At 54.0% G+C, this 23372-nt stretch overlaps 1 protein-coding gene across 1 annotated transcript in view; it reads left to right on the plus strand.

The window, feature by feature from the left end:
- LGR6 (leucine rich repeat containing G protein-coupled receptor 6) overlaps positions 1-23372 on the plus strand; it is a 163247-nt gene that overhangs the window by 56070 nt on the left and 83805 nt on the right. The window contains exons 2-3 of the mRNA XM_084220828.1: positions 4266-4337; positions 14872-14943. Of these exons, the coding sequence (XP_084076954.1) occupies positions 4266-4337; positions 14872-14943 (144 nt within the window). The remainder of the gene's footprint in view (positions 1-4265; positions 4338-14871; positions 14944-23372) is intronic.

The following is a 23372-nucleotide window of genomic DNA, read 5'->3' on the forward strand; positions in this document are numbered from 1 at the left end:
GCAGTGCCATTTGAAAGCATAGGTGTATTCTACACCTAATGCAAGAGGCATTCAAAGGCATTGCTCCTTGGGTAAGCAGGGTGATGTGAGAGCAGAGTTTCAGTTTTGGGAGTAGTGGAGTAGTTCACTCTACTGGCTGCATTCCAGACCACAGCCATGAAGGGTGATTTGACAGCAGAACTCCTGCTTTTATTTGGTGTTCTGTAGAGAGGACAGACACCAGTCACTGGGGAAGGAGGAACAGGGGAGCTCTGGGACAGGAGAGGGGGGCTTGTCCCAGAGCACTGGGACTGAGAGGTATCATGAACTCAAAGGCAAGGATCTGGACAGTTCCTCTGCAGGTCCTACCCTGCAAGCTTGGGTGAAGCTGCAGGACCCCATTTCTCCTCCTACCTTTCTGATTTCTTTTAGAGTTTAAGGGACTTTGGGGTTTGAATAATTTGTGCATTTCTGTACTGTTTGCTCTGGTACAGACCTCACCTTTGGAATGGTTTCTCCAGTGCAAATGACAAGGGCCATGCACAGACACGAGAGACCCAGCACTTGTTTGGCTTCCTTGGATGCTCAGTCACTCAGAAGAGAGCCCTAGCTTGGAAAGCCAAGGTCACTGACACAGCTGGGAAAGGTCAGAGGAGCCCCTGACCCATTCATCCATGGATCCCTCTTTATTCTGCTAGATGCTGCAGAAAAAATAATCCAACAAGGTTCAAACACTGTGGGTTCCTTTTGAATTAACTGAATGTGGCTGACTGAAGTAACCACCCCCAAACACTTGAAGAGATAAACAGCTCCTCTGATTGCTCTGACAGGAAGCATTTCCACCCTTGCATGTGTTGGGGATGTACATAACATAAGAAACCTTACTAAGAGGAAAATCACAAGCTTGGGAAAACACAGCAACAAGTCAACAACATCTTTAAATGAGTAATAAGTCAAATATTTACTCCCACAACACTTCAGGCAAGAATCCTGTGCCTCAGCTTTCACACAAGCATGGACAGCCTGTGGAGAAACATCTCGTACTTTTGTGGCTAGAAAAATCACTGGGTCCAGGGCTGTGCTTGGGAAGTTTATTTCCAGCCCTTGGAGGAATTTGTTCCTCCTTCACACCATTTGTCCTTGCACATTCCATGCTGTCCTCACACCACAGCCAGGCCAGGAATTCCAGCGCCCCAAGTCGGGTGTGATGTCCCCTGCTCTGCAGGAGCTGCTGGGGGGTCCCTGCAGGATGTCACACTGCAGAGTTCACGGCAAAACTGAGTCCCTGGAACCTCTGCCTGCTGTTCTTTAGCTGGCAAACCACTGCCAGGATTTGCCCTTTTGGGATGCCCTTTTCAGGGCTGTCAGGGAAGATGGATTACACTTGAGTCCTGCAAACCACCAGAGTGTTCAAACAGCCAAAACAGCAGTGACTTTTGAATAAAATTACTCAAAATATTTTCTATACAACCACCTTGAAAAAAGGCTGGGCTCTTCTTCACTGCCCAAAGAGATGGTGGGAGAGACCCCCTTGTCTCAGACCTGCCCGTGCCCAGAGCCCCAGGGCTGCAGGAGGGGGGCTTGGAAAGCAAAGCCACATTCTGTGGAGCTCTGGGGCTCCAAGTGATGGGATAAAGGCATTTCTCCTCTGCCTTTTGGAAGATTTTTTCAGAAACCAGTGTATTTTGTTCCTTTTAGGTATGGATCAGGGCAAGAGGAAAAAAATGTCCAAGGCCAGGTTGGATGGGGCTTGGAGAAACCAGGGATAGTGGAAGGTGTCCCAGCCATGGCAGGGGTGGAACAAGATGAGCTTGGAGATCCTTTCCAGCCCAAACCATCTGGGATTCTAAAAGATAATAAAAGATATTCTCCCATATGCTCAGCCAGCCAGAGCCCTGCTGCTGTCTGGGACTGGTGAGTCCCATCCTGATGGGTCCAGACTGATGAGTCTGCACATCTGCACCACCACCCAGCCAGGTGTCCAGCTGTCCCCACCACACCTGGGAGCTCCTGGGCACACAGAAGGCACCTCCATGAGGCTTGGAAAGTGGCAAGCAAGGGGTATTCTCTGTACCACCAGCAGAAGGCAACTTAAGGAATATACCTCAGAGTTTCAAGGAGATCTTGGATGTTTCAGATCTGTGTTTTCTCTCACAGTCTTTCATTTTACATTATTTTTCGTTATTTTCACATTGTTCCACAACATGTCAAAACATCAGACAGATTCATTACAACACAAACAGGAGACACTTTGATGTAGGAAAAAAAGATGTTTTAATGGGTGCTAAGTAGCAACTGCCCTTGGGGGTTTAAAAATAAAAATAGAAGCAGCACAAAATAATATTTTAACCCTTGTGTCCCAGGATCACCAAAATAGAGAATGCAGCATTGCAGACAGAACAGTGCAAGCAATAATTTTCTTTTTGCACTCATTCTGAAAACAGAATTTTGAATTTTCATAGGTTTTTGGCAAGTTTTCTACTACTTCTTTGGAGAAGAGAAAGTTATGAAGGAAAAAGTAAACTTCTCCAGGAGTCTTTTTCAAAAGGGTTCACAAAAGTGCGTGGTTTTATCACAGGACACCTCTCCAGAGAATATGCAAAGACAACTTCCAGCATTCCTGATGTGTCACCTGCCTCCACCAATGCCAAATGGAGCTGGTTGGAACATGGTGGTTTGGGTTTTTTTGTGGAAAGTGGTCAAAATGCAGAAGCCTATGCAACCCCCCAGGTGTTCTGTTCTTTACCAGCAAAACTCCAGCATTTTTTCTGAGGAACACAAAGGCATCTCAGTCAATTTTTCAGTGAACTCCTTTTCCAGTGAAGGAATTTCCTCCCCAGAGCCCAAAGCCAGCTGAGATGCTCCAGGTCATTTGCTATGTGACCTGGGAGATCTCAGGTGCTCTGGGCAGCTGAAATAGCTCAGAGAGGTCCCTCTTGTGTTGCTGGGTTCTCCTGAGGGGCTTTTCTCCTTTCTGCTTCTGTCCCTGTCCTTGGCACGAGCCTCCTCCCAATGCCAGGACATCCCCAGTGCCCCTGGGAGGGCAGGGCAGGTCCTTCCTCAGGCTCACAGGTCTGGGAGGTTCCCAGAAGGAAAGAGTGAATAAATTGCCTCGATTTGGGGGTTGTTTCTGCTGGTTTTCCCATCACACCCATCAGGCTGGGCTGCTCAGTGCCAGGAGGAGCTGAGCTGTGCCCTGTCTGTGCCCAGTGACAAAGAGCAGCCCACGAGGCTCTCCAGCACCCAGATGACCCTGCCCACGTTGCTTTGTTCACCAGGGGATATGCCCCATCTATTCCCATTGGGTTTAACCCTTCCAGCTTTTAATTCTGCCTCATCTTACCTCTGCTTTAAAGGTCTGTGCTCCCTTGCTCACCTGGACACAGCTGGTCTAGGCTGGGGTAAGCAGGGTGGGTTTCTTGCTGTGCAGCTGCTCATGAGGGCAGGGTTGCAGCTCTCAGACCCCAAGAGCAGTCTGGAAACATCCTTGTTTTCCCGAATACCAGCTTGTGCATTGAATCCCTGGGGACAGACTCAGCTGCTCTCACAGCCTGGGATGGGGAGAGCTCTGCTCTGGCAGCTCACAGGGACTGTAACGTGCAGAGAGCTTCAGCACCCTCTGGGTACCAGCACAGCCTCCTCCAGAGGCTCTGCAGGAGCCCAGGCAGAGGAGATGAGCCCTTAGCTGGAGAAGGCAGAGTGGGACAGGCACAGTCAGCCAGGTTCCTTCCTCCTCCCAGCCTCAGTTTGTCCCCCACAGAGCCATCCTCTGCCCCTCGGTGCTGGTGTGCTTCTCACAGTGCAGAGAGAGCCAGTCCAGTGGGATGGGCCCTCCTCTCATGGGCTGCTGGCTCCCCAAAAGCAGATTTCTGTGCACACACTGGAAAATCTCCCTGTGGGGGCTGGCATGGCCACGGTGACAGAGATGCTCTTGGGCGCAAGGACATGCTGTCCTTTCCAGTGTCACAGGGCTTCCTGTCGCTCTCCAGAACTTGTGAGACAGCAAGACTGCTCATGCTGTTGGGAAATGTCCTAACTCGCTTCATAACTTGGAGGAGCTCGGGCAGACCACCCTGAAGGAGCCAGCTCTCTCTGGCTACCCCTCTCCATCCATCCCTCTGCAGGCAGAGCCCGAGCTGGATCAGATGGCAATGCTGAAATGCTGCTTGCAGAGGCTTCTCAGCCTCCCACTTAGCAGAGAGGGGACCCAGAGCCCGGCACTGAGGTTCATTCTGTGCAAACCACTGCGTGACTGATCAGAACCCTCTGTCTTTGCTTCCTGCCAGAGACCTGAGCATGAACAACATCAGCCAGCTGCAGCCCCGCGCGCTCCGGCACCTGCGCTTCCTGGAGGAGCTGTGAGTACGGGGTGCTGCCCGGGCAGGGGGGCTGGGGGGACGCTGCACAGGCTCCTCCAGCTCTGGCCACAGCTTCCAGTGCTGGTCCTGCAGCTGCAGGCTGAGCTGGAAGCAGCCTGCCTGCTGGGGCAGGGTTGGTTTGCTGCTCCAGATTTGGGGTTTCACTGAGGTCGTCGCTCTCAGGCTGAGGTGGTGCCAAAAGCCAAAATAAAAGAGGACCTAAACTCTCGTTCAAAAATCAATGCTGTGCCCTGGAGCAGAGCCAGCAATCAGAGGGCTTCACTCACCAGGGCCCCCCTCACAGCCTCCTGCAGCCCAGAGACACAGGAACCCCTGGGTGGAACCCACCCTGCCAAACTGGAGTCCAAAAGGCTTCCCCAGAGGCTGGGGCGTCCCAGCACACACCAGTGTGCACCGAGGTCTGAGCAGACACAGGCAGACACAGCAGCAGGCTCCATCCTGGGGATCAGCATGTGGCTGTGTGTCAGGGAAGGAGTGGCCCCACTTCTGAAAGTGTGAAAATTACCCAGCAGCACAAGAAACCACTGGAATCCTTTGTGAGCCCCAAAAATGGGAGCCCAGGGGGCAGAATGTTGAGGTTGGCCATTTCTGCATGAGTAAATTGCACCTGTATGGTCTTACTCCACTTGACCATGAGAAATACCTCCAGGTGTTATTCTCATGCTGTTGGTACTTTCAACACAACAGCTTCTGTTGGAAAACACAATTTCTTCAAAACACTGTTATTGCATTCATGAAATCCTAATATTAATGCTTCATTTGATGTGTGTTGTAAACTTGCTGTGTATATAACAGTTACTGCAGCTTAATCTGCCTAAATGAAACACTTTCACTTCTCTGAATCAGATCTTGCTGCCACCACAAGGCGCAACACTGGCATTTCATAAATGGTATTTTCCAAAATGTCAGAATTACAGATACCCCCCTAACACCTGTGAGATCCTGGCACAGGGTGCCCAGAGAAGCAGTGGCTGCCCCTGGATCCCTGGAAGTGCCCAGGGCCAGGTTGGATGGGGCTTGGGCTAGTGGAAGGTGTCCCTGCTCATGGCAGGGGCAATAATGAGATGATCTTTAAGGTGCCTCCAAATTCAAATCATTGCAGAATTCTGTGATTTATATTACAGGTTTTTACTTCAAATGGTCTTTTAACTGATCACCATCTGTCTGTATTTCAAATTCTTTGGAGTTGTAAAGACCCCAGCCACCCCAGCCCCCTCCCCAGCAGGCATTTACAGGCTGACAGGGAAACATTTTTGACCCTGTTTTGGCTTTGGAGCCAGAGCTGCCCACAGAAGTGGGCTCTTCAGCACCTTGCACCCATCTTGCAGCCTTTCTCCTTTCATTTTATCACATCCATGTTGAAGTGTGAGCATCCAGCACCTTCACTGGGGGTGCTGAGGCTTTTCACACACCCAGACTCCTCTGTGTACAATTAGCAGTTGTCTTGCTGCAAGCAACTGTGTCCTGGTTACATCATGTACAAACAGAGCAGCCTCAACCAGCAAGGAATAAATATTCATAGGTTCCAAAAGAGCCAGCTTCCCACAGCCAAAAATAATTATGAATGAAACAGGCAAAGGGGAAAAATTTAAAGAGGAAAATGTGAAAAAATAATTGGAAGTTGTTAGATAATATTTTACTGGAGACCCAGTGTGTCACAAGTCCCCCTTTGGAAAGGATTGACCTCAAAGTTAGGGGAAGAAATGGAAACTGCAGCATCATATACCTGTGCACAGCAAAGTGCCTGCTTGAATTTGATAGCAGGTAGATAGTAATCCTATTTATGGAAATCAAGTAATTTATATGAAATCAAGCAAGGAAGGATCTTATATAATATGGCAAATTAAAAGTTATTCTTTTAATTAACAACGACAGCTAGATAGGGACAGTTTGTACTGCATTCATAGGGCTGTTATTGACCAATAATGCAACTTGCCTGGCATTTCCCCTGCTCTTTTCATTTATATCTTCACCAAATTTTCATCCCACAACATTACATCAGGACCATGACATTCAGGCTGGGATCACCCTCTGTGCCAGGACACGCATAAGAATCGAGCAAACAAATCCTGCTTGTTTAGACATCCTCAAGGGAAGTTTGCTCAGGTTTCACAGCTCAGATCTCTGCTGATTTCATCTGCCTGGGACACATTCCCAGTGTCTGCCAGGGTGACACGTAGCAGCCCTTTGTCTCCATCCCCATGGCAGAGCTGCCTGTGCTGGGACATGCCAAGGGAGCTGAGCAGGGACAGCCCAGGTCCCCAAACCCACAGTGCCAGTGTCAGCCCTGCCTGCCTGGCCCCTCCAGCAGGGAAGGGCTGCAGTGAGGAGGACTCTGCTGCAGCTCATCCTGGCTGTAAGTGCCTGTCTCCAGTTGGATGGGAAGCCTTCAGCAGGTTTCTCATGCCCAGGGATTCTGGGGGGCATTATGGCCCCAGTCTGCCTTCTACACAGAGTCACAGAATGGTCTGAGGGGGAAGGGACCCACCAAGATCACCAAGTCCAACTCCCAGCCCTATGCAGCACCATCCCCAAGAGTCACACCTTGGTCCAGATGCTTTTTGAGCTCTGTCAGGCCCGGGCCCATGACAGTTCCCTACCCTGGCACAATATCAGGGCAATCCCTCGTGTCCTGTCACTGCTCACAGAGAGGTCAGTGCCTGCCACTCCTCCTCCTCTCCAGGGGCTGAACAGAACAAGTTCCCCCAGCTGCTCCTCACATGGCCTCCCCTCCAGGCCCTTCATCATCCTCACTGCCCTCCTTTGGATGCTCTCTGATAGTTCAATATCGATATTATGTTCCCTATTACCTGCTGGACAAACCAGGTGAGTGACAGGCTGGAGCAATCAAAGACAAAACTTACAAAATTCAGTTCAAGGTGAACCAAAACTGATCTTCTGCAGCTTTGGTCAACCCCAAAAATTTATTTTAAAAAATTGTTTCCTCTTCAGGTTACTTCTTGACATTTAATCCTTTACTTTGGGTAAAGCCCTAAAAGAAAATGGTATTTCAAATTATATTTGCTTTGTTGCCAAAGATACCTTAGGTGCTTAGGAAAAAAATCAGAGGTTCCTCAGCAAAAAATTTGCCAATTTCAACCGAGATTTTCAGATCTCCTTTTTGAGATTCTATGAAATGACCTAATGTTCAGAAACATCCCAAGAACTCTTGACACCCCTTGTCCTTGATCTATAATCCTTCAACAGTCAGAGAAAGCCCAGGTTCCCCTGGCTTCTCCTCGTGGTTCTCCCCTCCTGCTCTTGGCTGTGATTCTCTGATTCTGTCTCCTCTCTCATTAGATTTAGCCCCAGCAGCCCAGGGTCCTGTGGAGGAGAGCTGGTGTTTCACTCCTCTCAGCACTTCTCCTCCTTCTGTTCCTCTATTTTAGCACCACCTCATGAAAGTGAAGTTTCCCAGAAGTCAGAGATCAGCTGGACTCATGGCTGAGCTTGTGCATGGAGCTGGGATTCAGCTGAGGAAAAGGAGCAGTGGGGAAGGGGAAGACAGCTGCAAAAACGGGTGGATGAAGCCCAGGTGTCCCAGGGACAGCAAGGACAAACGTGGCAGGTGTCACTGCCGTGGAGCCCTGCAAATCCAGGCTGTGGGCCCCCCTCAGCACATCAGTCCTCTGCACACACCCACATGGCTGGAGGCCTGGGAGGAAAAGCCAGAGCAGGGTGGCACGTGAGGGTCCTGAGGACAGCAGAGCCGTCACCCAGGGGTGCCACCCGTGACACCCAGCCGGGCTGTGTCCCACGGGGCATTTCTGCACTGGCTCCTCTCTGCTCTGGACACCAAACGTGTCCTGATGGCATCGGGGGGATGCTGTGCTTAGGGCACAGATGAGGGCACAGGGACTGCTCCAGCTCCCTCCCTGTGGGTCTGGGTAAAGTTATTTTCACTGCCAGAGCTTCGCTGTCCAGCAATGAGAGCAGGTCCCAGGTGTGCCCTGTGGGCCATTTGTGCTTACTGAGAGCTGCTCAGGAAGGTGTTGTGGGTGCAATTACCTCTCCTGCTCAGGGGGTGCCCAGAGCCCAGATCCTCCAGGCCCAGCTGCCTTTGAGAGGAGTGGGAGAGGGGCTCTCAGTGTCTGTGCACCAGGCTGTGCTCGCCTCTGGCCCCAGCCTCCCCCTCCAGAGACAGGACAGGCTGCACCAGCAGGCATGGCCCCAGCTCAGGCACTCACCAGACCTTCCCTGCAAAGAAAACCTGCACAGATAGAGGTGTTCAGAGCTGGGCCTCACACAGGCAGGGAGCAGCCCAGAGTTTAGTATGTCTCCTCTTTGTTTCTTTCCTTTTTTTCCCCCCCTTCTTCTTTTCTTTCTCTCTTTTTGGCAGCAGGAAGATTGTTTAAAGTTGCTAATAAATTCCAGTTAATGAAGCCTGAAAAGCCAGAGCTGGGAGCCAAGAGAAACAAGAGCAATCAGTACAGAAGGAATAGAAAGAGATCTTGAAAGCCGGCCTGGGAATAATAACATGTTGAAATGTGTTCGCCGGCGAGGGCTTTGTTACCGCGCTTTGAATCCAAGCACGGCGCTCGGTGCCAAGAAGGGAAACTGCAGCCAAAGGCAGGTGTTCATTGCCATTCACCTCTTGCTTCAGGGCACAGCGGCAAGATCAGACCCCTTCCCAGCCACTGGCTCTTTCACCTGCCTGTTCTCGGGGCCCGGGGGCAGAGGGACTGACGGGCAGGGAGCGCGGCTCAGCACCGCGCTCAGCACCCGCCGCCCGCTCTGCCAGCCCGGGGACCAAGAAATGGCACCGAGGGAAGCAAAATGCAATAAAATGCAGGCATGTGTGCTGGGAGTGTGAATGCAGCAGCCCTCTTCTCCTGCCTTGTGCCTGTGAGGGAAGCCCCTTCCCACTCCCCTTCCCATGCGGGTCCAACGGAGCCGGCGCGGCGTATGGGGCACCAACGCTGCCCTTGGCTGCCCTTGCCTGTCGTTTGAGCATCCCCCATCAGCTTCCAGCATCTGAACATCCACTCTGGGGGGCTGTCCAGCACAGGCTCTCCCTCCAAGGCAGTGTCACTCTCGGAGGCAGCCCTGGTGCTGGCAGTGGGGCATGACTCTTGTGGGAGTGACAGCTCCTCGGTGGCGGCAGGGCTGGCATTCCTGGGCAATGCTCACACTGCTGGCACTGGGGTGAGAAGCTGCTTCTGGAGCAGTGTGTAACCTGTCTGAAGTAGGGGACTCCTGAGACAGCAGCTTTGGTGGGTTTCCATGGCACATCAGGCTGGACAGGTCTCATGGAGACACAAACTCTTGTAGGACCATGACCTTGTTTTGCCATGCTGAGGTTTGTTCCCTTGGAAGTCACCTTGCCTGGCACAGCCCTCCGTTTCCAGGTGGCCGTAGCTACAGAGCTGCAGCTCTGAATTCCTGGCCTCTGTGCTTCACCCAGGATTCTGCACAGCTCCTGTGCAGAGAAGGCACCAGGGTACAACTTGCTGGCAAAAAGGAGACCGGCTCTGGTTGATGCAGGACTTTCTGTCCCCCTGGATGGCACCTGTCCTTGGCAGAGGATGGTGCTGCTCGTCAATTCAGTGGGTGAGAAGAGCACAGAGAGAGTTAAAGGATAATTCCTCTGATGAAGCCTTCCAAAGCATGGTGTGAGGGCTCTCCTTAGCACTGGCCCAGGTGCAGGTGAGGACAGGAGAGCAGGGCTTCTGAAGGGTTGTGTACCATGAATATTGACCAATGAGGCCGAGATATTGCCCAAAACCAAATTCAAAATGTTTTGAAAATTTAGAGATTTCCATTGAATTGCTACCCAAACCAAATTCAAAATGTTTTGAAAATTTAGAGATTTCCATTGTATTTCTATTCCATTAAGACCAGGGAGAGTGTTCAGCAACTGAAAAATCCTTGCTAGTTGGGATACTTGGCCCCAGTTTTCCTGAAAACTGCTTTCCATATGACTAATTATGTTCTGGGGTACCCCAAGTGGGGCACCAAAAGTAGAGTCAAAAGTGAAAACTGCTCTGAAGGTTTGGAGGGAACAAACAGAAGACATTTGCAGTTTATAATATAAAGAGACAGAGTGAAGATGTTCAGTGTCCTGTTCATTAAGGAGCTGTGTCTTACTAATATTACTTGGCAAATGAATGCAAACTGGCTTGCATATGAGCATTCATGTGGGTTGAAAACTGGCTTGAGGACCATAAACAAAAGAACAAATGCGATCAATCTATCGAGTTGGAACAGGCATTGAGGGGGTACAGCGAGCAGGGCTGGAAACAGGCACAGTCTTCTCCTCAGGGATGGAGTGAGACAGCAGAGACCACATTAGAGGCATCTTTAGGAGATACCAGACTAGGACCAGCTGCAGATTCCTGTGTGAGAAGGAAGAGTCCAGGCCTGGCCCTTTCCTCAAATGCACCGTGTTTTCACTTGTTGACTTAATTGGCTTCATTCCTGCTTTGCACCAGCACAAGAACAAACTCAGGCATGACACGGGGCCTGTGGTCCCCTGTGTGCCCAGGGGAAGGCCCAGGCTTGGCAGGATGACACAGTTTAGGCAGGAGCACGGAGTGTCTGGGCACACTGCCTCGAGAGGGTGAGCGCTTGAGAAACCAACCCCAGCCGGAGATCAAAGGGGCGGCCGACACGCTCAGTACAAGTTTGGCAAGGGGAGAATTTCACTGGGATATGGACACACATGTTTGTCCTGTCCTGCCAATGGGCAACGTTCCTGCCTCCTAATGTGAGTGATAAGAGCATCACTGAGCTGCCTGAGCACCTGACATGAGCCATCTTGCCCAGCACAGCCTTCGGGCGTGCCATGGAAGTTGTAGCATGACCAAGAAGCCCAAGATACAGGAGGGTTGAGCCTGTGGTAACTGAACAGCAGCAACCATACAGTGGTAAACCATGAGTTTGTTCCAACTTGGAGTGTATTGGGAATGCAGATCAAAGCCTGGAGGAATGTTCCCAGAAATCACGGGAGTGGTGGAAGGGGAGGCGGGGGGGCAGGATCTAAAATCCACCATGAGCTTTCTGAAGCAAGACAGCCACATCCAGCTGTCACCCTCCCCTTCTACCTGCCCCTTCTCTCCTCCTTCTATCAGCCACCTTAAATCTAGAGCTTTCTCTTTCTCCCAACCCTATGTCACAGTGTAAACTCCAGGAGAGCAGGGCATAGCACTGGATTAAGTCTGTCCTAAAGAGAGCCCTGAGCAGGCCTAGAGCTGAGCCCATGTGGACCAGAATTTCAGCCCTGCAAGAATAGCTCCTCTTCCCTGTGCTTAGGGCAAAGGCAGTGCCTTTCTGTCCTCCTTGGTGGGGTTATTCACCCAAGCCTCCTCCACAGAAGGAGTAAATTAGGAGCTGTCTCAGGGGATGTCACACTGGCAGCATCCCTTCAAATGTTATTGTTCCATTTTAAATGGAAAGGAAGGAACCATTTCACTGCATTTCCTGTGGGATCTGAATTCTGCAGATACATTCAATGGGTGCCTGTCTGCCAAGCAGGGGAATTTCTGGAGAGTTTGAGTGAGAGGGACAGAGGGAAGCAAGCACTTGGAAGAGTGCTGAGTGACCATGGACAGAGGAAGGGTCACACACAGGAAGATTTTTATGTCTTGGGTCTCTTACATGAACTGGCACTGGAGTTAACAGCATGGAAGCAAAGGATGGTCAGGAAGAGGCTCCAAGGGCTGGAGCCCCTCTGCTCTGGAGCCAGGCTGGGAGAGCTGGGGGTGCTCACCTGGAGAAGAGAAGGTTCTGGGGACACCTCAGGGCCCCTTCCAATACCTAAAGGGGCTCCAGGAGAGCAGGAGAGGGACTTTGGACAAAGACTTGTAGGGACAGGACAAGGGGAATGGCTTCCCACTGGCAGAGGGCAGGGATGGATGGGATATTGGGAAGGAATTCTTGGCTGTGAGAGTGGGCATGCCCTGGCACAAATTGCCCAGAGCAGCTGAGGCTGCTCCATCCCTGGAAGTGTCCAAGGCCAGGCTGGACAGAGCTTGGAGCACCCTGGGCTGGTGGAAGGTGTCCCTGCCCATGGCAGGGGGTGGATGAAATGAGCTTTAAGGTCCCTTCCAACTTTACCTGTTCTGCAGTTCTGTGACATGTTTCCAGGGCTCACCCTTGACAGGACACCCCAGGGGCTCACCCATTCCCCATCTGCTCTCAGACAGGTGGCACAGCTGTGCTCCTCTGCCTGGAACACCTGGCTACCACCCCCAGCATCATGCAGCTCCTGTCCTGGGAGGTCCAGCAAACCTCCCAACCCCAGCCCTCCAGGCCCTGTGTGCACACCCAGCCGTGCAGCCCTCTAGGAAAGCAAAAACTCAGCCTGTGTGCACAAACACAGGCGTGTCACACCTCCCAGCCCCTGCACAGGAGGGGCAGAGCCCATCCTGGACCCCAATGACACTGTCAGTGGCTTTGGGAGGAGAGTTCAGAGCAGTGGTTGTGGTTGGTGCCTCCCTTTGTGCCTGCTCCTGGCTTGGCATGGTCCCCTGACCCTGGGGAGAGGACCTGGGCTGCCTTGCTGGCAGGGAGGAGGCAAAGGTTTGGAGAGAAGAGCCAGAGACCCGAGGTGAGCCAGGAACAAGGCAGATCTCAGTGCAACATGGCCAAAGACAGAAACATCTGCCACAACAGTGAGGCACAGGGCCTGATCTGGGGCTGGGGGTGCTTTGAGCCTCTAAATTCACCTGTGAAACCTCTAATTTCACCCAGGGAAAGCAAGGCATCTGCCTCAAAATATCACAGAGTTATTTCCCCCTATGTTCTGTGTTAGCCACAGTGCTGAGGTGACACAAGCTGGCCCTGCACGTGTCCCTCCAGCATCTGGGGCTCCCCACCACCCTGCTGAGGCCAGCAGCCCCAGCTTCACATTCCTCTCCTGCTAATCCTGGAGGTCCCAGATCCATTCAGAGACCTGGCAAACACTCAAACACTCCCAGGAAAGTGAGCAGAGAGGCACAGAGCTGCCAGCAAAGGCGCATTGAGTAGGTGTGAGCTGTGGCAGCCCCGAGCTGCGGGGAGGTGAGGACAGACAGCCGGGGAGGAGGATGCAGGAGCAGGCTGAGGATGCCGTGCAGGAACACCTCCCCTCCAGGCAAGCACTCCAGCCTCCCGGACAACACTCCTTCCCATGTGGAAATCAGCAATCAAAAGCAGCAATTACCCCAAATCACAGCCCCTAAGTGACAAATAGCCCGGCCTGCCAGGCAGATCATGTGCTGCAGGAGGCAGGTTCCAACCTGCTCACACACATTAAAGGGACGACCCTGCGCTGTTTATGCTGTCAGAGGCCTAATTATGGGAGAGATTTTCTGCAGATTCCCGAGGGGAGGGAGAGCTCAGGCACCCACACACGCCTGCTCTGCCATAGGTGAGCCTGGCTGCCCAAAACACCTCGGTCCCCTCGGTGACCTCTGCAGAGCCCTGGCTCCCCTGCACTCTGCTTCCAGCCAGGATTGCCCTGCTCAGCCTGCACACCCACTCCTTCCCCAGCAAAACGCCTCAAAAGAAACAAAAGTTTAATGAATGCCTTTGCTAGGTCTGTGCCCAACCTCTTGGGCCTGGTTTGGACTTTCTGTGAGAGTGAAGATGAGCCTGGTCACAAATGATGCTCACTGTCTCTGTTTTGGAGATGCAACATTCCACTCCAAGTCACGTAGACAAGTTTCTTGCCCAATTTCTGTAGCAGTTTAGGGTCTTCATCAGGTTGTTGAACCTGTCTTTATGATCTCTGGCTGTTGGGTGCTGGGACTTCATCCATGTTTGTTCTCAAAATAGGAGGAGAAAGAGAAAAGTCACCTCTTCTCTAGGTCAAGCCTAGATTCAGGAGTCCTGGACTTCAGTCCTGGCTCAACCACATGCCCCCACCACAGTCCTGATGGCAACAGTGAAGCAGTTTCTACTGGCAGTGAAAAGTGCAAATACCTTTTAATTCCCCAGCCTGCTCTGGGCCTTGTTAAATTTTGAGTTCTAAGATCAGGTGATGCTGTACAATGGCAAATCCCACAGGTTTCCTTCAACAAATTCTTTCAGTAAGTTCTGAATGTTCTCCCCTGCTCTTTGCTCTGTGTCCCAGACTTGTCCCATTTTCCCATTGTGATGCTGCTCTTGGCTTCCTCTCCCATCCCTCATTCACCAGCCAGGATTTAGGGACAGTCCTCCCAGGAGCAGAAACAGCTCTGCCCTGCTCCAGTCTCTCTGCCAAGGTCTGGCATGGAGCAGGGTCTGTGGGCTGCCTGTGCTGTAATTTCTGTGCTGGGGACCTGTGTCTCTCCAGGAAATGGCTTTAAGCCATGAGCTGTCTCTGGATGCAGAAAATGCTGCAGTCAGGTCTGGCAGGAGCTGGGATTTTCTTTGCTGTTCCTCAGGCTGGGCAAGGGGATGGTGCCAAGCTCAGGATTGTGGCTCAGCTTGCAGGTGCTGCAGCCTCCTCTGGAGGGGACAGGGGCAGCAGGGAGGAGCTGTTAAACCTCTGCAGCCAGGGCACTGTCACCACAAGGATGGTGACAATGACTGCCTCTTCTTTCCCCTGCAGACGCCTCTCTGGAAACCAGATCTCCAGGATCCCAGGGGAAGCTTTCTCTGGCCTCTACAGCCTGAAGACCCTGTAAGTAACTTACTCCTCTCTTACAATCCCTGTCCCTGCCTCTCCTCAGCCCCTGGCACTGGCCATGAGCAGGGACTGCAGCCATCCCGAGGGGATGCAAAGCTTCAGGGTGTGGGGTCAGGTGTTAAACCTACCCTGGCAGACCTGCCCTTGGTGACTGGGGAGGTGTCCCCCCAATGGGGAGCTGTGTCCCACCCCACTGAGGAGCTGTGTCCCAATGGGGAGCTGTGTCCCCCTGCACTGGGGAGCTGTGTCCCAATGGGGAGCTGTGTCCCCCCCAATGGGAAGCTGTGTCCCCCCCAGTGGAGAGCTGTATCCCACCCCACTGACGGAGCAGGGCCCCCCCAGTGTGCCCACAATGTGCCCTGGGAGAATCTGCAGAGGTTCCCATTCTGCATAAAACTCACCAAACCCCCCTCAAGTGGTGTCCCCCAGGTGTGGAGCCCAGACCCCAAACTGGCCCCTTCTGCTCTGCTGCTGTGTCAGGGCTGGGTTGGAGCAACTCGAAGGTCAGGTACCTGGGAAAGGGGCCTGTGCTCTGTCCAGCTCAGCTGCCCTCACCACAAACCCCTTCACAGCCCAGGGCTCCTCTGCAGGGCTCTGGAGTGACCTGGGAAAGGTGGGATCCTGGGGCAGTGTGACCTGAGGGACCCCAGCCTGCCCCCAGGGCCGATGGAGGCAGCGGGACCCTGGAGCTCTGCAGCCATCAGGGATCTGCTAACCCTGCTCAATAAAGGTCCCTGCAGGCTAACCCTGCTCAATAAAGGTCCCTGCAGGATAACCCTGCTCAATAAAGGTCCCTGCAGGCTAACCCTGCTCAATAAAGGTCCCTGCAGGCAGCACCCACCCCTGCTGCCCAGTGGGGAAGGTCTGAGAGACAAAGCTCCTCTGGAAACTTTGGAATCCCCACTCAGCTGAGCTGGCTCTGCTGTGGCACCTACACTCACACCTTCCTAAGGTGTCTCACTGCTCATGGGGTCACTCTGCTTCTTGTGTCCATGTGACAGCCCCAGGATGTTGAGGTGGGAGTCCCTTTCTCCCTGAGGAACCATCTTAAAAATCTTCTGCAATAAACATTTCATCCCCAAGGGGATGTTTTGAACTCAGCCACAATGTGAAATTGTTGTAGCTGGTCCAGTTTATGCAGAGAGAGCAGGTACAAACCTGCTCCCAGGATTAGAGAGTATAAGGCTGTTTACTACGTCTTCTGAAGATGTAAAGTATGAATCCTGCCCTAAATCTCAGGGCTTAGAGATTTATCCATCCCCTGCATTAGGCAACAAATCAAAGGAACTGAGGAAAAACCGCAGCTCTCCCACCCAATTTCAACAAGAGAAGCCTTCTGCTCTGGGGACGGGAGCTTTTCAAGGTGCTTTTGATCAATTCTCTTTGTGTCAGGCCTGGGTAAGGGCAAATGCAGCTCTACTGGAGCAGTGCCTCCCTTCAGAGCCCCCAGCTCCGTGGGAAGGGGAGGTGAGCTCTGCCCTCCTGCCCTAGGACTGGGCTCTCTGACACAGCCACAGGCAGCACCAGCAGGGACACGCTCACCAGGGACCCCAGAGCCAGGAGAGGAGTGAGGGATCGGGGCATTTCATCTGGAAATGTGGCATTGGGAAGCTCGAGGAGTGAGGGATCAGGACATTTCATCTGGAAATGTGGCATTGGGAAGCTCAAGGAGTGAGGGATCAGGGCATTTCATCTGGAAATGTGGCATTGGGAAGCTCGAGGAGTGAGGGATCAGGACATTTCATCTGGAAATGTGGCATTGGGAAGCTCGAGGAGTGAGGGATCAGGACATTTCATCTGGAAATGTGGCATTGGGAAGCTTGAGGAGTGAGGGATTGGGGCATTTCCACCTGGAAATGTGGCACTCCCTTGAGGAGTGAGGAGGGATCAGGGCATTTCCACCTGGAAATGTTGCATGGCAAGCTTGCTCCAGGCTGTGCTGTGAGACCCATGGCTGGTATCCTCATGCTGCAGGCTGAGCTGCCTGCTCTCAGCCAGGCTGTGCCCAGGGTGCCCTCTGGGCTGTCTGTCCCTCTGGGCTGTCTGTCCCTCTGGGCTGTCTGTCCCTCTGGGCTGACTGTCCCTCTGGGCTGTCTGTCCCTCTGGGCTGTCTGTCCCTCTGGCTGCAGCCCTGCCTGGCACTCAGCCGTGTGCCTGCTCAGGCTGTCATGCTGGAGCTGGCAGGGCTGGTTCATGGTGGCACTCAGTGATCTCAGAGGCTTTGTCCACCCTTAGTGCTCCTGTTGTTCTCTGGCACTTACCTGACCCCAAACCATTCCCAGGGCTGTGCAGAGCACCAGCCCAGCCCCCAGGGGAGGAGGGTGGATGCTCCCAGTGACTGTCCACCCATCAACTTCTTATTTAACAAAGTTCCTGCTACCTCAAGCAGGGGCACTACCCCCCATCACTGGGAGCATTTCCCTTTCCAAAGACTCTGCTGGTTCCCCTGGTCTGTCTGCAGTGGAATGTGGTGCTGCCATGTGCTCTCACTGCAGGAGATGCTCTGATCACCTTCTGCAGTGTTTCTGTGGGCTCGCTGGAGCGAGGTCTTTGGGGAAATGCAGTGGCAGGTCCCTGCACCCTCCAGGAAGAGCAGTCATTGTCCCCACCTGTTCCTCTGTCCCTGTAAGTGTGAGGGCAGCAGTGAGGGACAGGATGGAGACAGACTGATCCCTGGGAATTGCTGGAACAGGTCTAGAAATAGAAATGTTGCCAGGACACATCTTGGGAGCACTGAGCTTAATCACATTGGAAAGGCTCTTGGCAAGGGTGGAGACTCTCACTCATTTCTCTACTAAGAGAGGACTGAGGAAAACCACAAGGTACTGAAGAAGGCAGGTGAAGGCCACCCTGTGTTTCCTTCAGGTTGTGAGTAAGGTCCCTCAGATCCCTGCAGCAGTGACCTGGCTGGGGCTGCAGCAGCTCAGCAGGATCTGCTCCATCTCTCCAGCAATCAGAGGGAACAAGTGTATTCCCTCAGTCTGCTGGTGGCCAGGGTTGGAGAGCAGAGCCTGGAGAGAGGCCATGGGGCTGGATCACCCTGCTCCTTGTGCCCTGGGGGTGACCAAAAACCTTCACCCTCTTCCCCAGCCACAGCTCAGTTCCCTCTTCCCTTTGCTGCACTTCCCTGTACCCCATCCAAGCCTGCTGAGGGTCAGAATCCACTGCTGAACTGGCTCCACCAAGATCTCCCTGTATCCTGGAGCTCTGAGGCTGCAAATATCAATTCCAGCCTGAAGGTCTGGGAGGAGTTTGGGGCTGCTGGGGAAGGGCAGTGATTTGTGGGGTGCTGTTGTTATGGACACTGTGGGTACTGCAGAGATAAGGGTGCAGCCCTTAAAGCTGTAATTGGTGTAGACTGGTGCCTTGTGCAGTACACAGAAGTGTGCCAGGGAACTGGGGAACACCAGACTGGCCCCAGTTATGTCCATGTCCTGTGCACCCACACTGGGAGAGGACAGCATGTGGTGGGACACAGGGTGCTCACTGCACTGCTCCCCATCCAGACAAAATCCAGGCTCCCTTAGGGCCAGTGTAACCACTCCTGCAGCCATGGGCTTTGCACTTTAATCTCCACCAAAAACACACAGATAATGAACTTTAATCTCCACCAAAAACACACAGATGTTCCCCCCTTCAGAGGGTATCTGGAGATGGGAATCTGAAGACCACATGAGACAGGAAACATCAGAGAGATGCTGGGATGTCAGGTATTAAAAGACAGGAGCATGGAGGAAAGTCCTGTCACCTTGCTTTAGGCAGAGACAAAGCATTGAGGTTATGCTTAACCATTCTGTCTCTGCTGAAAATCAAGGCAGAACAGGACTCAGAGAGGGCAAATCACCCTTCAGGCTTCACACTGAACTTCCCTGGGGGCATTGGCCAGCAAAGGGCTGCTGGGCTGGGACCCACCTGCACTGAGACCCCAGCTGTGGTGCTGCTGCTCCTCTTGGTGCTGGGCAAGCTCTGTCCCCCCTGGGCCCTGCCCTGCAGGACACGAGGCAGCAGCAGAGCAGCCAGAGGACAACAGGCAGGAGGATGGGGAAATGCCAGACCCTCACCTCTGGGGAGCCTGCAATAGAAAGGGCAGGGCTGGTAGAAGAGTGGGGTGGATGGGGCTGCCCCAGCCATGTCCCCCTCTGCAGCTCCTGTGCTCAGCTGGGCCCTGGGCAGCACAGGGGCCCCGGGGGTCCCGCTGCTCACAAGGGCCCCTCCAAGCCTCTGGCACTCTGGCAATCCCAGCTGCCTGCCCCCTCAGCTCCTCTGCTGTGCCCCCTGACAGCCCCCTGCCCCTCTCATCTCCCTCCTCCCCTGCCTGGCCATCTCCTCCCCTCCTGCTGCCCTGCTCCCGGGGCAGGGGGCAGCGAGCACCAGGAGCTGCCTGGCTGCTGCCCCCAGAGCCCCTTCCCACGGGGGGCACGCTGCCAGGCTGCTGGCACCCCTCTGGCATGGCTGGCACCCCACAGGACGTGTGGCTGCTGGCACTGAGCCCTGCAGGTCCACAGCCACGGGCTGCGCTTCTCCTTAGAGCTGTGCAAGGGCCGTGGGAGCCCCAGGGATGGATCCTGGGCTTCTCTGCAGCCCCCTGGGATGGAAACCTCAGCCAGGGGGGAACTGTCCACAGGGAGCAGCACAGCCCTGGGCTCCTGCTCCTGCAGAGGGATTTGTTTCTGCAGCCCAGGTGTGCTGGGGAGATAAAACCCTGCGTCCTGCAGCCCAGTGAGAAGGACTGGGGGTCTGGTGGTGAACAGTGAGTCAGCTGAGGTCACTTAACCCAGAGGAGAGGGGAATGAGGATGGACACAAACCTTCAAGGACAGGCTGCTGCTGCCATGAGTCAGGAAATACATCATCCCCTTATTGGAGACAAGAATAGCAGGTTTTGGAGTAGATGGCACCAGGGATATTGGGGATGGGGTGTTTATAGAGATGGGTGCTGTGTGCCAGGCTGGCTGAGGTCTGACAAGTGCCAGGCTGGGAATGGCTGCCTCAACCATGGCCAGCTGAAACCTGGGCTGTTGAGGAGCTGACTCACAGCAGGGTCAAAGATCTTCCCTCTGGTGACAGGGGGGTCCCCTGAGGAGGCAGGCTGATATCTGGGGATGGAAACAATTTTCCTGGTTTAATTTTAGTGTGCTACAGCCCTAGGGCTAATTGCAATCATGTGCAGGTCCACAAGTAAACTCTCACATGCTCCTTGGGCTGTCAAGGGGCCTGGTGCTTTCCCAGTCTTCCCAGAGAATCAGTTTATGTTTTAGAAAGGTTGGGAAACACCCTGGGAATTCCTCCACCAACCCGCCTGTGCAGATGGTCTCTCCCTGCCCTCGGAGTGAATCCCAGAGGTTCTGGAACCTGGAGCAGATTCTTGGCTCTGCCTCCTCTGGCTGCTTCACTGCACAAAAACCACCTGGAAAGTGGCCATGAAGATAGGCCTGTGCAGAAACCATGCAGGGGTACACCCAGGGAAGCAGGTGTGTGGAGACTTGGAAGGGAGCAGGGGAAGAGCCGAGCTGCCCCACTCCAACCAAACACCGTGCCCCAGATCTGCTGGGACGGGCTGAGATCTTCATGCATGGAGCCTGGAGCCGAGGGCAAGCGGAGATGTGGCCTCCTCAGACAAGGGCAGACTGGCAGGGAGGATGCTCAGCAGCAGGAGCTGGTGCTCAGAGGTTTTCTCCACTGGCCGGTCCATCCCTGTGCAGAGACTTTGGGAGTGCAGCTCTCCTGGGGGTGCTCTGCAGCACGGTGCACCCACCTCCTCTCCACAGAGCTGATGCTCCTCAGTGCAAGCTTCATTGCCAGGATCATTGGAAGCCACCCCACGGGCTGTTTTGACCCCTCTGCAAGCTCCTTCCCTTTCAAAATCAACCCCTTGGTCCATGCTCTCCCAGCCTTGGAGCTTTCCAGGGTGGCAGAATATGCTGCTTAATAAGAGTATCTGGAAAACAGGAAATTTCTCTATCCATCCAGACCTCCTCATGAGCTGCCTGGATGCTTCTCACCTCCAAGTGTCCTGGCTGGAGCTCCATCAGCCAGGAAGCTCCCATCCCAGCTGGCCATGGGGCTGACTTGTGCTGCCACAGCTTCCCAGACATCCCACCCTTGCTCAGGTGTCCCTCCCCAAACGCTGCCCTGCACTGCCAGGAGTGCCCCTGCTCTGACTCCTGGCTGAACATGCTGCAGCAACATCAGGGCTCACTATCCAAGAAGGAATCCCACACCAAACTCCACAGGGAAAGACTCCAAGTGCAACCACAACCTCACCCCAAAACGTGGAGGGCAAAATGCCCGGGTGCATCCTCTTGGCTGCAGACCCACAGCAGGCTCACCCTGCCACTCCATTCCTCAGCAAGCCTCAGCCAGCCTGGAGTGTGCAGACCCCGTGCTGCCCAGCCTGCCTGCACAGCCTGGGGGTGAGCACTGCCCAGCACTGTCCCAGCTCTGCCCCAGCACTGCCCAGGGTGTGAGGACTGCAGTGCCCAGGGTGTGAGCTCTGCACTGCCCAGGGTGTGAGCACTGCACTGCCCAGGGTGTGAGCACTGCCCAGCACTGCCCGGGGTGTGAGCACTGCACTGCCCAGGGTGTGAGCTCTGCACTGCCCAGGGTGTGAGCACTGCACTGCCCCAGTTCTGCCCAGCACTGCCCAGCACTGCCCCAGCTATGCCCAGGGTGTGAGCACTGCCCAGCACTGCCCAGGGTGTGAGCACTGCACTGCACTGCCCCAGCTCTGCCCAGGGTGTGAGCACTGCACTGCCCGGGGTGTGAGCACTGCACTGCCCCAGCTCTGCCCAGCACTGCCCAGGGTGTGAGCACTGCACTGGCACAGCACTGCCCAGCACTGCCCAGCCCTGCCCTGCACAGCCTGGGCTGTGGACTCAGCACTGCCTGAACCCCCTCCCAGCACACCCTGCCCCAGCCCTGCCCGTGGTTCATCTCCATCTACAGGTAGGCTGGACAGGAGTGGCCTCGTTCAGCACATGCCACATGCCCTGGGTGGGCCCTACCCAGTGCCCACCTCACCATCCCCTCCTCTTTTCCTCCTGAGCTGTGACCTCAGGACCTCCTGTGGCTCAGGACAGGTGATGACTCGCCTGGTGTGTGAGCACACATCAAACAACCTCACCAGGAAAGTCCAGTTGCCCCAGGATGGCAGGTTTGGAGGTGGCTTGGGACACTTCAGCAATCCCTAGACAGACCCCAGCTGCTGGCCAGCCCCGAGCTGTGCAGGGCAGAAATGGCTTTGAGACAAAGGGAATGGTGTGGCCCATCCAAGAGACGCTCCCATTGGGAGGGAAAAGGAACGTGCAGAGGTTGGAATGTCTTTAATCCCCATGCATGGGCTCCAGGCACAGTTGCCTCCAGCAATAACAGCCCTTTGACTGTGCTGGCTGAGTCACTTCAGCCTCCCAGGATGGGGACATTTTATCATGCACAGGCCTGTACCTCTGAGGGCTGTGTGTCTGCTGAGGCTCTCTTGTGCAAGGATCCTGGTGTGATGGGACCCGATCCCAACATTTTTCTGGTCGTTCAGGCGTGGTCCCTGCCAGCAAACAATCCTCCTACTTCTGAAAATGAAACCCGACCTCTGAGGAGCTGGGATTTATTCTGGTTCCAGCCAGACTGCTGTGGGCAGCAGGTGGAGTGTCCGTGTCTGCTGGTGTCTGCGAGCCCTGGTGCCACCTGAGCAGTGCCAAGCAAGGTGACAGTGCTCCATCCACACCTGGGCTTCACTCATTGCTGGTCTGAGCTGTCTTTTTTTGTCATGTTCATCAGTGTCCTCAGCTTGTCCAGAAGTTGACTCATCAACCAGCAAGGTCATAGAATGACAAAATGGTTTGGATTTGAAGCAAACTTAAGGACCATCCCATTCCATTCCATTCCATTCCATTCCATTCCATTCCATTCCATTCCACCCCCTGCCATGGCAGGGACACCTTCCACCAGCCCAGGGTGCTCCAAGCCCCAAACCTGGCCTTGGACACTTCCAGGGATGGGGCAGCCACAGCTGCTCTGGGCACCTGTGCCAGGGCCTCAGCACCCTGAATACATTCTAAGAAAATTAGACTCAGCAACTGAGAAATCACATCAACTAGACCAGGATTGCTCCATGGGCACAAGAATTTGAGCTCTGACTAAGGCTGTCTCCAAGCTGCTGTGAAGCTGCACCTTGCTGCAGGAAAGCCAGTGAAATCCAGGGGTTTTGTTGGAAGGCAGGAGCTGAGGGAGAGGCAGGAATAGACAGATGCTGACAGGCTGAGGCCAGTGTGATCTGGGATCTCAGGGTCGCTGGGATTTTGTGGACTGAGGTCCAGCTTCACAGACTGTCTGTGCCTCAGGCAGGCACCCACAGCAGGCTGGGGTCCACACAGACCCTGCACCACCATCCCTGCCCACACCCCGGAATGCAGGGTGCTCCCTGGGGCA

This window comes from Fringilla coelebs (assembly GCF_963513975.1).
Source record: "Fringilla coelebs genome assembly, chromosome: 23".
NCBI classification, from domain to species: domain Eukaryota; kingdom Metazoa; phylum Chordata; class Aves; order Passeriformes; family Fringillidae; genus Fringilla; species Fringilla coelebs.